The sequence below is a fragment of the Amblyomma americanum genome, chromosome 4 (genome assembly GCF_052857255.1).
Source record: "Amblyomma americanum isolate KBUSLIRL-KWMA chromosome 4, ASM5285725v1, whole genome shotgun sequence".
Lineage (NCBI taxonomy): Eukaryota > Metazoa > Arthropoda > Arachnida > Ixodida > Ixodidae > Amblyomma > Amblyomma americanum.
The window spans coordinates 46,610,504-46,627,643 of NC_135500.1; the positions used below are offsets into that span (position 1 = coordinate 46,610,504).

The window sequence follows — 17,140 nt, forward strand, 5'->3', positions numbered from 1 at the left end:
GCTAGAATTGAAAATAGCGGACGCTAGCTGCCGTTCTGTTTTTTTTTCCCTTTTATTGTGTTCCACTTGCACAACGCCTTCTGAAGTCCCTATAGCAGCCATGTAGAATGACATGGTTGCTGGAAACTAGTTTTGAAGCAACAGGTTGTAGGGCGCAATGCGGCACGTGCCCAAAAAAGACCGTGTGAAGGTGTCACGTGAATTCGTGAAATAAAAAATGTTGCCCAAGTATTTTCCATTGTAAGTACGATGAATTTCACGTCGTTGGTAGGGAAATCACTGCTTTGAAACGAATGAAATGACACTTCGTCGAGTGGCCTCATGGAACACGTATAAGCGGCTAGAAGAGTATTGCGGTATGAACATTCAAAAACAGCATAGGGCGTGTTTATCCACCATGAGACAACAACCGTATGGACCTTAATCGCACGAATTGTGTTGAAAGTAGAGGAAACATCACTATTAAAGTACTCTTACATAGTATTGGGCATCTGTTTTGAAGATAAATTTTCATAACTATCACGACAGGTGCGTGTAGATGCCTCTTATTGCACGCGTGATCCCCGGAGTTCCTTTTTTTCCCTTCAGTATCGTCCGTCCTTCCGCAAAACGAAGCTAAAATATATTTCACTGACTACTTTTGGGCTTCTGTGTACCTGCTTTGCATGTTCTCCTGCTCGCTGTGTCGAAGCTGAGGCGTTGTCCTTTTCTCTGGACGGCGCATGCGCAGGAGGAGCGGGCATCGTGCTGTGCGAGGAGGCCGCCGGCCCCGTCTACAAGGGCGGCCGCGCGGAGGCGCTGACGCAACAAGCGCACACGGCGCTGCCCACGGTCACCGTGCGCGGATTCCTCAACTTCCGCACCACCGTAGACGGCACCGTGATCGTGTTCACGCCGGCCTCTGAAGGGAAGCCCACCGCCACCAGCGCCGCCACCAAGAGCACCAGCAGCAGCAGCAGCAGCAGCGCACGCATTCGGCCGTCGACCACCAAGGCGCCGCCGCAGCCGCAGCCGCAGGTAATCCGGCGTGGCCGTCTAGGTTTTACGCAAAGCACAAAACAAGACAAAACTGCGAGCTAATACGCGCAAACGGCAGAAGGGGCGACAGCCGAGCTCTATGGCCCGGAGATTCCTTGGGGAAGAGGCGGCCACCATGCAGCATGGATTGTCAATCTCACGTCTGCTTTTGCGTTCATCTCTTGCAGACGCTGCACATTTCTTGCGGTCGAATCCTTCTGTTCTGACTAGTGTCTCGGGGATAACAATCTTGGCTGCTCTTGTTCCTGCTGAAAATTGGACAAAGCCGAAATTTTTTGACGGCGAGTTCGGAGCAACAGACATGGTTACGGCTGATTAGAATTAACTGCACAGGCACCTTGTAGGGCAGCCAGTTAGCAAGGAGGCTGAAATACGCCAGATAGACAGCAAAACGTGAGAGGCTAGAAGAGCCTAACATTAATCCCAAGTGTGCTAGTACTGCCTGCGCGCTTCTGTGATCGTATGAAATGGCCGCTTGTAGCAGTCACCGTAAAGATGCGAGGGGGTTATAAAAAAATTAAGCAAAAGGGGTCGTGGCGTCAAAGTTCGCTAGAGCCTTGCTGCGAACCTGTATGTACATTTATATCAAAATAAGTATTGAGCCTAAAGCGCTTTTATACACCTGAATTCTGTTTTAAGCAGTGCGTACAACGCTTGTTCTCTCATTTTTAACGAATGTCTCTTGTGTACTCGAATGCTTGGATGGAATAAAAGAATGAACGATGGCAGCAGCAAAGTTCTGTGGACAGGTAATTTGCTTTATTTCTTTGTGGATCATTTTTACCACTGTGTTTCAATTCCTTATCGTTTGTTTCACTTTGTCAAAACGAATTCAGCTAGCAGGTGATCGAAGAATCTGTTTTGCATTGGCTTCAGGGATTCATCTTTTTTTTGCCAAAGAGGTCGACTGTCCGAATTTTTGACGCCTGATGAGATCGGTTGTCCACTGCTGTGAACTTTCACCCGTGCTTACATTGCTCTCAAAGCCATGCCGCATTATTGCAAAAGGCTGCTGTAACGCGTGTCCCCTTCAGTCACAGAACACGGTCATTGTTCGTCACAGCACAGCGTATACTGACTATATTGTATAGTGAAAAGCGCGCTCATCGTACGCACTAAGCCTGCAAAGGAGTGACGTTGAAATTTGCAGCGAAGATTATGAAAAGCGGGTGGCAGCACCGAGAAGGCCTCATCTAGCAAAGTGGCCCGGGGTGTGTGAAAGCAGGCGGAAATCTTTCACAAGGTGCAGGGTAGAGTAGAGGTCCCCTGCCGTTGTGCAGCGCGCATCGACCGATGACATGGCTGGGCAATCGCACCCACGCGAGTAGGAAATAAGGGGCCAAGACGATGTCACCTCACCGTTGGAAGTGAATCTCGGAGTACAAATGCCCCTCGTCAAGCATCCTCGTCATCCATCATTGCATACCCTCTAATGCCCTGAGGCAATAAAGATCGCTTTAAAAAAAATTTCCCAGACGGTGAGATAAAAAGCAGATGACAATGTGCAAGAATTGCTTGTAATGCTTGTTTTGATTGAAGTGGTGTCGATAGGATGTTATACACTGCTCTTGCCTCCACCTTATGTAATGCCGAAGGGCCCTGAAGGCTTCAATATATTAAATGAAAGAATATTTTGAAAGGTCTTGAACCCAAGCCATATTCGGACTACGGCGATTTGCGAAGATTCCCAGTGGAATATATTCATAATCATCTTCTGACGTCACAGTATCTTAGAATGAGACTAAATGAGGGGTGCGGACCACGCCGAGGCATTCGAGATTCTCCGATTTCACTTGCTTGTATTAAATGGAGACCCGGTTCAGAAACCGTAAGCACAAGTGAACATACTTATAATGGTTATCCTGTCTTGATCTTTGATTTGTACGCGGTCATGTCCGCAGCAGATCTATCATCTGGTTTTTTTTATGATGCTGCTGCACCTGACAGTGGCTATTCTGGAGACGGTGCAGCAGGCGAACTCAGCTTCCGTTTTTAAATGTCACATGTCCTGCGAACCATTTGTGCTTTGTTCCATGCGCAGAGTAATCTTGAAAAATGTTCTGCTTTCATTTTCCTTTTGCGACGCTCGTTAAATGTCCTGAAAATTTGTTTGTTGCCTCCGTTATCAAATGTATAGCACCGTACATTGAGCAGGAGGATAGAAAAACTATCCAACCTGCAGTACCGGTGCCTCTCCGTGCAATTGTACGTAAACGAAATAGATAACAGATATATTGGACCGTCATCATCATCATCTTCGACCTGAATACACTCCCTGCAGGACATATACATTTCCCGCATTTCTCCAATTAACTCTGTCCTGTACCAACTGCAGCCGCATAATCCCCGTAAACTACTAAATCTCATCCGCCTACATAACTTTCTGCCCTCCCTGCTACGCTTACCTTCTCTTGGTATCGACTCCATTACAATAGCAGTGATACCGCATTGGTGGTCTGGTGGTTTGAGCATCCGCCTCGCATACGGGAGGTACGGGGCTCGATCCCCAGTACCGCCGGGTACCCACTGGTGATACAATGGCTACAAGCTATCCTCTGCCTGCTGATCGGCTTCTATGAGGTGAAATGCTTGGGAAAATGGGTCTTTGACCCCGCTTTGTAAAATGAAAACTACCTTGCGCCACGGCGCTCTTTGGCCAAAAGCTGCCCTTGCACCATAAAAATTCATCATCATTCACAATAGCAGTGACAAAAACATTATAAACATAATCTGCGTCTGCATTCAGCACAGTGATTGATGCGAAATTGGAGAGTATGCTGACTGTCACGCCACATGCGCCACTGAAACTAGCTGCTCAGGGCTGCTTAAAGTAAGAATGCTCTCAAGCAGGAAACGTTGCAGAGCGGCCGCCCACAGCTCACCGTCAAGCCCATAGGCTGCGGCTCCGTCTGTTAATGCCCGGATACTCGGAGCCCGTGGCCACATTCCGATTCGAAATCTCGCGAGAGCAAAAGTAAAAGAATGTTTTAACGATGCTTGCGCGTCCGTTCATCTGCCGCAGACGAGGAACGTGCTGGGCTTCGAGATCGTCGGAGGCGGCGCCAACGAGGTGCTGCCGCCGCCGACGCCGTCCAGCACGCGGCCCAGCTCCAGCTCCAGCAGTAGACGGCGGCCATCTTCCACCAGCACCAGCAGCACTCGCACCACCAGCGCCCGCACTAGCAGCCGGCCCCAGTACCCGACCGGCCTGGTCACCGTGCTTGGAGGAACGCACGTACACCGGTGAGCCTGTCGCGCACTCACGGCGCGTGTATGCGGTTGCAGTGGAACCATTTGAGGGCGCACCGGTTGGCGCCCGAATGACCGTTCACACAACGCGGCACTGATTGGCGCACGCTTGCAGCACTTCACCGGTGGGTGCAGCCTTTGAACCTTCTTTTTGAGGAAGCACGTGAGACGCACAGCAGATGAAATCTATGTTCGGACGCAAGACGCAGAACCATTGCAGGCTGCCACCACGGAAGGCAGCGAGTAGTTGGCAGCGCCTAGATGGAGTCCGGTGCTTGCGTGTCATATATTGATACCCTGCGGATGAGCAAAATCTTGTATTCTGTGGATCAAAGCCCATGAAGGCATAGATGGCAATAGGGCAACTGACAAGATAGCTCGAGGCCATACATTCCGAGCCTCGTCGCCGTTCAGGCCCGAACCTTTGTCCCCTCTAACGTACCGAGAAATCGGAAGTGATCATCGACTTAGTACCAGGGAATACGGAACCCGCCACAAGACCTCAATAGTAAGGAAGCCACTGTATAGTGAGACATGCAAGCCCGTACACTACCCAACCCGGCGCGATACAGTAAGGTCTGGCCCGCGCAATACCCCACCAATGCAGAGCGGCCTGTGGAGAGAAAAGCTGCCTCGAACAACTTAGAGCATTCTTAGGAACTCAGCGACGAGCAGTGGTAGGCGAATTTGGCTTCCGCAGACTTTCACCTTCACGGCCAGCTGATGGGCCAAGCCTGGAATGCCGTCTTCGAGAAGTTTCCCAGACCTGGGCGAGTTACCCGCGTGATCTCTCGAGGTGGAAGACGGCGGAAGTGCAACTAAAAGAGGAAGTGCTTTATTCGTGACAGAACAAACCGGGCAGTAAAGTACATGAAAGGAAAAGTAATAGTAATCACACTGTTATCCTCTAGAGCAAAAGCACAGGTGCTGCTTTAGTCGAAATACTCCTTCTTCTGGAGAGCAGTAGTGAATTTCTAGCGTAAACTATTCTGCCGCGCTAGAGGTGGCTATTGTAATATTCGCTGCATTTTTCAGTTGCTTGGAACGACGTACTAGAAGCACGAGTGGGCCTCCGTATCCTTTCTGAAAGGCATTAGGAAAAATTGGAACAGGCGGCTATAAAAGCAGCGTGCCGTAGAGGAGCGGACAATAAATTTTGCGCGTGCCCATCCAGACATCGCCCTGAACTAAGTTCGGCAGCCACTGAGGTAAATTTTGAATTCTGTCCTAGTTTTACAACCCCGACCGCTTCTACACGGAACGGGGAATGAAAGTGTTTTTCTAGGACGGTAATTCCCAGGCGCCAGTCCACCGCTGTTTTTGGATGCCATGTTTCGGTACGGGCCATATGACTATTGCGTAGCACAGCAGCAAAATGGAAATAAGGGCAATCAAAACATTTACGACAACAGCCGCGTGGCTGCATGCTTTCCTAAAATTGAACATAGAGCTGAGCAGCAACTAAGTGAAAATGAAATGCGAAAGGCAAAGCTCAGAACTAGCGCTCCAATGGACCGCCGAAAAGCGTAACAGGAAAATCACAATACGCGCCGGACCACACAGAAATCAGCGCTGCTCTTAAGCCCGGCACGATGCGCAAATGGAAAGGCATGCAGAGCGCAGCCCCCGTGCGTTTATCGAAGAGTTCTGAATTATTTACGACCTGCGGCACAAGGATGGTCACCTGGGCTTGCATTCCGAACCACGCTGAGATATAGTGGGCAGTAGCAGACATAAAGGAAGACATACGTCGCCTTCCCGCATTACGGGTGTGGGCCTTCCACGTCGAGCCGCGATTGAAAGTCACAGAGAGACTGCACCTCTTTTTTAGCGAGACACTTTCTTGAACGTCTTGCGGAAGGAGTGCGAAAACGAGGGAAAAACTAGAGATGAGCGCTATTCGTCCGGGAACCGGACGGTTGGATGTGCTGCCCTCTGTAACGGAAAACAAACGCTGTCGGCGAGCACTCCTGTGCATATTGAAGGCGTTCTCACGGTGGCACTTGTTAGTCAACGCTGCAGAGAGCTCCTCCGTCCAGACTCGTACCAGCGAAGGCATTTTAATCTGGACGCTGTGGGAGAGCATGAAACGCTATTTTGACCTATTTGCTGGCAGAAAAAATAGACGTCAGAGCGTTGGCCACTGCATAAAACGGCAACCAGTAAGCATCAGCTACATTTCATTCTTAAGACTGTGTTGTTAGTGACAACACTGTTTGTTATAGAGACAGTTCGTTATAGAGACGAACAACACAGAAAAGGCAAATTTTTCATTAATTTTCGCTCTGGAAATAGAGATTTAGAATTTCATTTAAATTCGTCTGACAGCGGGCTCAGCGCTGAGGCTTGAAAGAGTCTACTATTCACGGTTACCTCCCCCGATCTGGAACATTGTTACTGAAAGCCTGTCCCGAGAAGTCGGAGGTTTCACTACTAGTGTTAATCAATGCCTGAAATTAAAAAGCAGTACTTCCGTTTGTGTTTGCGTTAGATGCCTTGCTATGCGCCATCCTGGACTTTGCCCTGCTTTCTAATTGTGCCATGACATTCCGACAGCGTAGCTGGGCAGTGGTCGTAGTGGTGACCATGTGTCGACCCCTGTTTCCCTGCGCAGTGGCGTGACTACGATCCACGAGACAAAAGTGATCGGCACCTACATCGACGGCAAGTACGCGCAGATCCTGCAGAGCACCTCGCGGCTCGTGTCGGCCGCCGCGCCGCCGCCGGCGGCCAGCGTGGTCACGCCCACGGCCGCGTTCCGGGCACCGGAGGCGACGCCTGCCGCGCGGCTGCCCAAGCTGGAGCCATCGCCCAGCCCCCGCCACGTCATCCGCTCCCAAAGTGCGCAGGTCAGTGTGGAGGAGCAACTCCTCTCCAACCAGCGCACTCTCCCCGCTGTTGTAGAGGCGTACAGCGAGAGGGGACATCGTGCTAGAAAAAAAAACAAAAAAACTAGCCACCCTGTATACTGGGGAGGATCAGGTAACAGCAGATCTGTTGAAGGATGGAGGGGACATCGTGCTAGAAAAACTAGCCACCCTGTATAAGCAATGCCTTATGACCTCGACTGTACCAGAAGCTTGGAAGAATGCAAACATTATCTTAATTCATAAGAAGGGAGACGCCAAGGACTTGAAAAATTACAGGCCGATCAGCTTACTATCCGTTGCCTACAAAGTATTGACTAAGGTAATCGCTAATAGAGTCAGGGCAACGTTAGACTTTAATCAACCAAATGATCAGGCAGGCTTTCGTAAAGGATATTCCACAATAGATCATATTCACACTATCAATCAGGTGATAGAGAAATGCGCAGAATATAACCAACCTCTATATGTAGCTTTCATTGATTACGAGAAAGCATTCGACTCAGTGGAAACGTCAGCAGTCATACAGGCATTGCGTAATCAGGGGATAGAAGAGCCTTATGTCAAAATACTGGAAGATATATATAGCAACTGCACAGCTACTATAGTCCTCCATAAAGTCAGCAATAAAATTCCAATAAGGAAGGGCGTCAGGCAAGGAGACACGATCTCGCCAATGCTGTTCACCGCATGTTTGCAGGAGGTATTTCGAGGCCTGAATTGGGAACAGTTGGGAATAAGAATAAATGGAGAATACCTAAATAATCTGAGATTTGCTGATGACATTGCCTTGCTGAGTCACTCAGGAGGTGAACTGCAAATCATGATCAACGAGTTAGAAAGGCAAAGCAGATCGATGGGTCTAAAAATTAACATGCAGAAAACCGAGGTAATGTTCAACAGTCTAGCAAGGGAACAACAGTTCACAATTGGCAGCGAGAGCCTAGAAATTGTGCCGGAATACGTCTACTTAGGGCAGGTAGTGACAGCTGATCCGGATCATGAGAGGGAGATAACTAGAAGGATAAGAATGGGGTGGAGCGCATATGGCAAATTCTCGCAGATAATGAGTGGCAGTTTACCAATTTCCCTCAAGAGGAAAGTGTACAACAGCATAATCTTACCGGTACTCACCTACGGGGCAGAAACGTGGAGGCTAACTAAAAGAGTTCAGCTTAAGTTAAGGACAACGCAGCGAGCCATGGAAAGAAAAATGATAGGTGTAACGTTAAGAGATCGGAAGCGGGCAGAGTGGGTGAGGGAACAAACACGGGTTAATGACATCCTAGTCGAAATCAAGAGAAAGAAATGGGCTTGGGCAGGGCATGTAATGCGAAGGCAAGATAACCGCTGGTCTTTAAGGGTAACGGAGTGGGTTCCAAGAGAAAGTAAGCGTAGCAGGGGGCGGCAGAAGGTTAGATGGGCGAATGAGATTAAGAAGTTTGCAGGCAAAGGGTAGATGCAGCTGGCAAAGGATAGGGTTAATTGGAGAGACATGGGAGAGGCCTTTGCCCTGCAGTGGGTGTAGTAAGGCTGATGATGATGATGATGACAGCGAGAGGAATTAACGCTCCTCACGCCGACCTTTCCTCACATCACAGATGAATTCCGTCTTTAGAGCACACCTCGAAAACGAGACAAGAAAAAGAACATTTGCGGTGCAAGTAAGGCGATGCTATTCGTCGAATGGCGGCAACGAAGGGAAATGGGTGGGACCTCACGACACAACTTTGAGCCGCAGGAACAACCCTTGTCGGTTAACAGAGGTCTGCTTTTTCTTGTTCCCTAACTACATTGCCGAACGAAAAGAGATTTAACAAAGACCGAGCAGCAAAACGAAGGAAGAGTTACACATGCACGAAAACGACAATGCATGTTCTCATCGCTTCCTTGCAAAGCCTGCTTGAAAGGAATTAGCAGTCGTTTGATGGAGGGCCCTGTCACTAGTATCGGTCACATTGGCTAGGCTTAACATGTACGGGAGTGTCTTCGGTGCTTTGGGGCTTAGTGCTCTTATCGGCAAAGCGAGTAACATTACATCGACCAAACTAACCATTGTGAAAAAAAAATGCTTATTCGGGCTGTTTGGTACGTAGTATAATGACAAGAACGAAAACAAGCATTTCGCCATATCATTCAACATATAGTAACTAGTTGTTTTTGGAGAAGAAAGACCCCCGCTTGAAACAAAATCTGCTAAGCTTAGCGCTTCTGTGGGGCAGGCCGAAGTGGAGGGCTTCAAAGACCTTCGGCTGCCTTTAGGCCTTTACTAGACACAAAACACTCAGATCGAGGGGCTCTTCAAGCCTCGCTTCCGTCGAGCTGCGACTACCATAGCCTGAATTCAGACTTGTCATCTCGTGTTTAGCAACAGAGCGCAAAACGTGAAGTGACACAACGGCGCTCGACTACTGATCCGGAGTTCCCGGGTTCAAACCCGACCACGGCGATTGCGTTTTTATGGAGGAAAAACGCTAAGGCGCCCGTGTGCTGTGCGATGTCAGTGCACGTTAAAGATCCCCAGGTGGTCGAAATTATTCCGGAGCCCTCCACTACGGCACCTCTTCTTCCTTTCTTCTTTCACTCCCTCCTTTATCCCTTCCCTTACGGCGCGGTTCAGGTGTCCAACGATATATGAGACAGATACTGCGCCATTTCCTTTCCCCCAGAACCAATTATTTATTTTATTTATTTACAATGGCTGGTGTTCTGGCAAGGGTCCGTCGCATGAAAACAAAGCCCGGCCGACTCATTTGAAGAGTGGTAGTGAGAGCGCATGCGTCATTGCTCATATGGAAGTTTGCTGAAAACAGTATGCGCAGTTGAGGTGAAAACAGTGAAAGAGGGTGAATTTTTCGAAGATGCCATTATTAAGAACATCGGGATATCTTCATCCCGTTTTCAGTTCTAGCTACTTGAGTCTGACATTGTGTCTACCTAGATATGGTACACGTTGATATGCTTTATGTAGTAGACATTCAGTAAAATGAGAGCATTACTTTTGTATCTATTTCTTGAGATTCCTACAGCGCCATACGGAAATTATTGAAGAAATGGTTGTGAATAAAATTATGTAATATGAATATCTTCCACTTGCAGTGACTAGCTAGGCTCTGGCTATCATTAGTCGCTACAGAAGCAACGTGGCGAAGAAAACAAGTCGAGCGGGAGAACCCGCAAAAAAACCGCACAAGGAGACTGCCTCGGTGTCACCATAAGACATGTTAGTAGATTTCCTCTGCACACGAGGATCACTGCAAGGAAAAAGAATATATTATTGAAGTTTAAAGTGTTTGTTGGATTTGAACATCGAAGAGCCGAGTGTTAGTTTCTGAACAGCTGCCAGATTCGTTCAATCTCTGTTGCTTTGTCAGCTTCCAAACAGAAGCTTTCCTATTGCTTTCATGTTTTAGTTCCACCCCAGCGAAAGGACCCCGCGTTGTCGAAAGCGTTAAAATGCGGCAGAATAGACGATGCAGAGCGCAGAAGTAAACAGCACGGCTCCTCCGAGTCTCATCTGCTGGCAAAGTTTTACGGTTTCGATAATATGTGCGAAAGGACCGCAAGCCCTCGTCTTGTAATGCTATCGTTTCTCGTGAAGTCTCTTTGCCCTGTTGTTCCCAGGCCATGAAACTGAATCGCCGTCAGTAGTTCTTTTGAAACAAGGCTTTTATGGTGCGCATACTAAATAGTGTGCCGGTGATCGAAGAGGCAAGGGGAAGAATGTTTGCTCTTGAGTCGACAAGAAGGTTGTTATATAGGATTCACGATGGCTGTGCGCATTTTCTTGCTTTGAGCGAACTTATCATATCTCACCACACTAAAGAGGACCCGGGGGTAAAGGTATGAAGACCTCGATGGTATTCGTGTTGAAGGTAATGCAGATGTTGCCTTCTGAAAAGGTATGTGCTTTTGGAATAATTATTTACTGGATCCAGGCTTTGCATCGTTGAGACAAAAATAATGTATAGAGCTAGTTTGTACTGTAAGAAAGATAAATTATTTGGCCCATGGTTCTGAAAGCAAAGTGAGTGAGACAGGCGCATGCCTGACTGGCATCTACTGACCGCTCAACATGGATATTTCCTACTGCTTTTACATTTTGTAACCGACACAGAGGAGCGTGCATGAGCGACAGAGTTAATGAAATGGTACATGCCACTGCGGTGATGTCATTCTTCTGACTACTGCCTCAGCAGAGCATGATTACAAATTACATCGATGTGAAATACGCGGAGAGTAAGCAAGGCTGATGTTACGGCCGTATGCACTTAATTAAATCACTTGAAAACTGATGGCTAGAGGTGGAGACAGTGGGCAATTTTATAAAGGCACGTAGAGAAAAGGCTTGTTCTTTTAATGTCTGCCCAAACTCTCTTCAGCTATACTTCACTCATGTAAGAATCGGTGCGGTGGGTGTTCAACTCCAGAGACAGATAGTTTGTAGCAGTATTCCCGAGGACGCCTTGCGGTAGTCTTATCGGTTACCAGCACGTTTTAGAGAGGAACTAAACGCACGCCACATTTTCAGAGATGTAATCTCCATACCTCAGATTTGTGTCTTTTCCTATCAGAGCAGTCTGCGCAGTCACGAAAACATCCTGTTTTTCTGGCGTGTGACACGTTGCGTTTCGCGCGGTCTCGGGCCGTGTAGTTAAGCTGTGTAATTTCCTCGTTTACACATACAACGCCACGAACACAAGTCACCATCGGTTAACACGCATGCTGACTAGGTGACACGCTGTGAGATTGTGCAATCACACGCTATGGCGTAGGTGCGCCACAAAAGAGCATGCGCCAGTTTTGTGCCTGTGTTGCTATCACCGGGTGTGCTGATAACTGCCCACCGCCGTAACTATTTAAGCCGTGGTATTCTTTCAATTAAGGGGTTTTTATTATGTGAAGTGTCACTCACGCGTCAGTCTGTTACAGTGGCGACGAGGCACGGTCGGACCCGTGCAAGGGCCTGTTGGCCGGCAGCATGGCTTTCGGGAGTCGCATTCGAGAGATGGACCTCAGTGAAAATTCGTCGTGGGTAGAATATGTCGAGCGCGTTGAGCTATCGTGCGCAGCTAACAAGCTCACAACGGATGACGGCAAACGAGCAGTGTTGCTCAGTTGCTGTGGGCCAGAGACGTACTCCCTCATAGCAACCCTCGTCGAGCCTTCGCGACCGCCCAACGTGGGCTACCATGTCCTCGTCGACGCAGTCAGGAAGCACACCAACCCGACGCCGTCTGAACTATACGCGAGGTATGTCTTTTCGAAGTGGGACCAACAAGACTGAGATGGCGTGGCTGACTATGTCAGCGCTTTGAGCGCAAGTTATCCGAGAACTGATGCTCTGGCGGCACAAAATTTCCATTAGAGGAAATGTTGCGTGACCGTTTGGTTTTTAGAATTTCTGACAGTGTGATTCAACAACGGTTGTTAGCGGAAAAGAATCTGACATTCGAGACGGCATGCGAGTTAGCAGTAACGGCGGAAACGACTGCCAAGCGGCGAAACGTAATGAGTAGCAATGCACAGGAACCCGAGTTCTAGCAGGAGTTGAGGCCGGAAGTAGGAAGGATGGCTAGCATGAAGCAACCAGAAAGGCAGCGGTGATGTTTTCGCTGTTTGGGGGTCCGTGCAGGATGGCGTTGCAGATAAAAAGATTCTGCATGCTTCAGCCGCGGCGGAAAGGGACACTTATCAAAAGCATGCCGAAAGAAGCAAGCAGAAGTGGAATTGCAGCTGGATGATATGGAAGATTCAGTGAAGAGCCAGTACGACGAGTTTTTCAGTATCAGCCAAGTAAAAAGGGGATTGCCAAAGTACGTCATCGCTGTAGAGATTGGGAAGGAAATCGTGCCTATTGAAGTAGATTCTGGAGCTGCCAGATCGATTATTAGTGTGAACAAATTTCAAAAGCTGCAAGTGGCGAAACAGATCAAGCTGGAAGGTTGCAACACGCAACTCGTCACCTGGACAAAGGAAGGTCTCGACGTGCTGAGAAAAGCGTCCGTGCCTGTGAAGTTCAAAGGCAGAGAATTTCAGTTCCCACCGCTGGTAGTGAAAAACTAGGGAAACACTCTGCTGGGCGGGGATTGGTTCCAGCTGTCGGAAATCAGCATAGCGGGTCTTTATAGCGTCCACGCCAGTCCAGAAGCAATTTTGGAAAGGTTTCCAGATTTGTTCAGTAAGACGTTTCGAGGCGCTGCCCTATCCCGCATCCACATCGAACTCAAGGAGGGCGCCCAAGCCAGGTTCCTTAAATGTCGTAGCATTCCGTTTGCGATGAGGGAGGAAGTCGTGGCGGAGCTAAACCGCTTGATGGAACTGGGAATTTTGCAACTCACTCAATATTCCGACTGGGCAACGCCAATCATTGTGGTGCGGAAAAAAAGCTACTCCCTCAGAATATGCGGGGATTACCGAAGCACTGTGAACCAGACCATCAGAAGCAATGTATACCGACGACAAGCAAGGAACTTTTTGCTAGATTAGGAAGGGGGCGTGTTTTTTCCCAGCTGGATCTGATGCAAGCCTATCGGCAACTGTTTATCGATGAAGAAACGGCGGAGTTGCTCACGATTGGCACCGTGCAGGGGCTATACAAGATTTGTCGTTTGCCGTTCGACGTGTCCGTTTCCCCCGGTGATTTTCAAAGAAGCATGGACACTGTGTTGGCCGGGAGGCCGCAAGTAGCTACATACCTAGACGGCATACTGATTTGCCAGCGAGACGATTGAGGAACATGAACGGAGGTTGGTTGAAGTCCTAAGCCGCTTGTCCAAATCGGGGCTCAGTTCAGTCGGGAAAGTGCGAGTTTTTCAAAGAGAGCCTTGTGTTTCTAGGGCATCGGATTGGCGCGAGGGGCATCGACCCCTCGAAGTTTAATGTCGAGGTCATCCACCAGGCTCCTGCACCCAAGAACAAAAGAACTGCAAGTCTCTTTGGGCATGATAAAATTTTATAATTGGTTCTTGAAGGGGTGAAAAGAGGTAGCTGAAAAGCTGTGTCGTTTGTTGGACAACGTAGCATGGAACTGGGGTGCAGATCATGTGGATGTGCTTAAGAGCCTAAAGAAGTTGCTAACATCTAACTCGTTTCTGGTGCATTGTGAGACAGATGCCCCGTTAGTGTTGTCATGTGACGCATCACCTGTGGGTGTGGGAGCAGTTTTGACTCATTGCGACATCAAAGGAAGTGAGCAGCCTATGGCGTATGCGTCCAGAACGCTATCTAGGGTGGAGAGCAATTATGCTCAGATTGACCGTGAGACCCTTGCCGTGGTTTTTCGCGGTTCGACATTTTCACCAATCACTCTGTGGGTGGAATTTTCTCATTCTCACGGATCACAAACCCCTGCTAGGAATTTTCCAGCGGCAGAAGCAAATTCCGGCGGTTATTTCTGCCCGCGTGTCAGCCTACGATTACGGGCTCGAGTACAGGAAAACCAGGGACCATAGAAACGCCGACCGCCTAAGCAGTTACCGGGTCTCCTAACCCGCCATGAGACCGAGGCGCCGGGCGACATGGTCCTACTGGAAATTGTGGAGTACCCTCCAGGGAGCGCAACGGAAGTGGCAGCCTTCTCGAGGAGTGATCCCCTGCTGTGACAGGTGAAGCAATGCATCCTTGAGGGCTGGCCGCGAGAACGGGTAGCCATGAAGCATTCTGAGTGTTGGTTAAGACAAAACGAGTTGTCCGTACATCGTGGCTGTGTACTCTGGGGAGCCGCGTAGTAATTGCAGAAGCAAGTTCTAAGTCCTATGCATGCTAATCATCCGGGAAGGACTGCCATGAGGGCAGTCGCTAGATCGTACATGTGGTGGCCGAAGACCGGAGAAAAGATCGCCGAGTTTTTCAGGCACTGCACGCCATGCCAGGAAAACAGGCAGGGTGGATGAAGGACTGCAACTCATTTCTGGACTAAGCCTGAACGACCGTGAAGTAGAATACACGAGGATTTCGCAGGACCCGTCCAGGGTGTGATTTTTTTTTGGTGGTGGCACACGCCCTATCGAACTGGGTAGAAATCTAAGTGATGCCGTCTCTCCAGTCATCTACAGTAATTGGAAAGTTGCGCAAAATGTTTGCAGCACATGGTTTGCCCGACTTGGTTGTGTCAGATAATGGCATCGCTTTTGCAAGCAGGGAAACACAAGATTTCCTGAAACTAAATGGTATACGCTATATGTATACAGCGCCGTGCCACCCAGCAAGCAACGGAAGGGCTTGCTGGGTGGCACGACGCTGAAGGAATTTATTACTGTTATCTTTTTTCCGTTCCTCTCCCTGACGCAAAATGTACTAGTATAACAACCTGTAAACGTAAACATTCCGTAATTAGTTCAGTGTTGCACGAAGAAGAAAGGCTAGACCAAATAGAGGTAACTTATGGCTTTTATGGGTAAGGTGCGTTCTGACTAGAAAATGCAAATCCTGGTATGACTTTTACCAGGGTTTTTTCATATGATTTCGTGTCTTGCATATGGAGATTCAGCGCCTTAACTGTCTGCGCTCCTTGTTGTCTGCCCGTATAGCCATGTACCAATCAGCCCGAATCAGCACTGTTTTTCACGTTTAAAACGACTACTGTTCGCTGTAATACCGGTGCCTAAAGGACGTCCTGTTATCTGAGACGACGCCTCATTTGCAGGAAGCAGATTTTATGGTTTCTACAGAAGCCAAGCTGGTTCGCACTTTGAAAAGCAGGAAGGGGAAATGAACTCCACGGAACTGCGAGCCCTTGGGTGATTTCGTGAACTCTTGTGTCATTGCCATGCGGTTACAAGGCGTTCATAGCTTACACCTTGAAGACTATGGGCACTAGCGCAGCAGACTTTTCAAACAAGTTGGCCAAAGCTCGAATTCTTGCCCGATAAAGAGTCGAGGGCTGGGAGAGAGCCAGTGCGAGCAGGCTATAGGAAACTAAAGACAGGACGGGCGCTGTGACTACAGCACTCTGTTTTATTGCGAGCAAAATTTATGCACCGCATATGAATCACGTGACTAACCATGAACAGGAAAAGTAACTAAAGAGGTAATGATTGCAACAGTAAAACGTCGTCCTCCTAGTGGGCCTGAAGGTAGCGTTTTCATTCTGCTTCTCCAATTGTTATGTCTTGCGCTTCTGAAGCTCGCAGTAGAAAAAAAAAAGTTTATTGTTTCAGTGCTTGCCCTGCCCGTTGTTCTTCTGTTTATCTTCGCCTGCTAGCACTGCCTCCCTCCGCTATGACTGACCGACGGGCCGAAACAAGATTCGGATTCGTGAACCCCGCAGCAAACTCACGCTCACGCTTTCTTGGAATTCTCTAGTACACAGTGCGCAAAGCTGCTTGACCTTTGCCAGCTTTAGGTGGCATATCGTGGTCGGTCAGAGTACGAGTGTTCGAAGCACTCTCTCTGAGTAGCTAGGCCGACCGAAGCTGCACTTTTTGAAGTTTAATGAGAGAACACCATATTTTTTTAATAATATGAACACAATAGGAGGGGACATGCTAGGTGCGGGGCGAGTATTTGCATTGCAGCGCGAAGCATTGTCAGGAGTCGAACCGGAACTGACTGCTCGAGACCCAAGAGGAACCATTTCTTTACTCTAAAAAAGAGAACAGGATGACACCGTCGTTTGTTAGTCCATTAAGAATGGACAGCGCGGTTGCGTGGCGAAAAGGACGCGTCCTGCTTTTTACTTGCATTGATTATGCCCTATTTCTCCGTTAGCGTTTTGTTTTCCTTTCTGCCTTCCAGTGAAGGCAAATATGCTTCAGCTCTGTCACCGTTGTCAGTCTCGCAGTGTATCGGCAAAGGCGATATCAGCGCCCGCCCTGGGAGCATAATAATAATAATTGGTTTTGGGGGGGAAGGAAACGGCGCACTATCTGTCTCATATATCGTTGGGCACCTGAACCGCTCCGTAAGGGAAGGGATAAGGGAGGGAGTGAAAGAAGAAAGGAAGAAGAGGTGCTGTAGGGGAGGGCGCCAGAATAATTTCGACC

At 48.7% G+C, this 17,140-nt stretch overlaps 1 protein-coding gene across 2 annotated transcripts in view; it reads left to right on the plus strand.

The window, feature by feature from the left end:
* Positions 1-17,140, plus strand: part of LOC144127923 (uncharacterized) — a 228,050-nt gene that overhangs the window by 198,140 nt on the left and 12,770 nt on the right. For both annotated transcript variants that reach the window (XM_077660924.1, XM_077660923.1), the window contains exons 2-4: positions 731-1,017; positions 4,061-4,281; positions 6,902-7,136. In XM_077660924.1, coding sequence (XP_077517050.1) covers positions 731-1,017; positions 4,061-4,281; positions 6,902-7,136 — 743 coding nt within the window. The remainder of the gene's footprint in view (positions 1-730; positions 1,018-4,060; positions 4,282-6,901; positions 7,137-17,140) is intronic.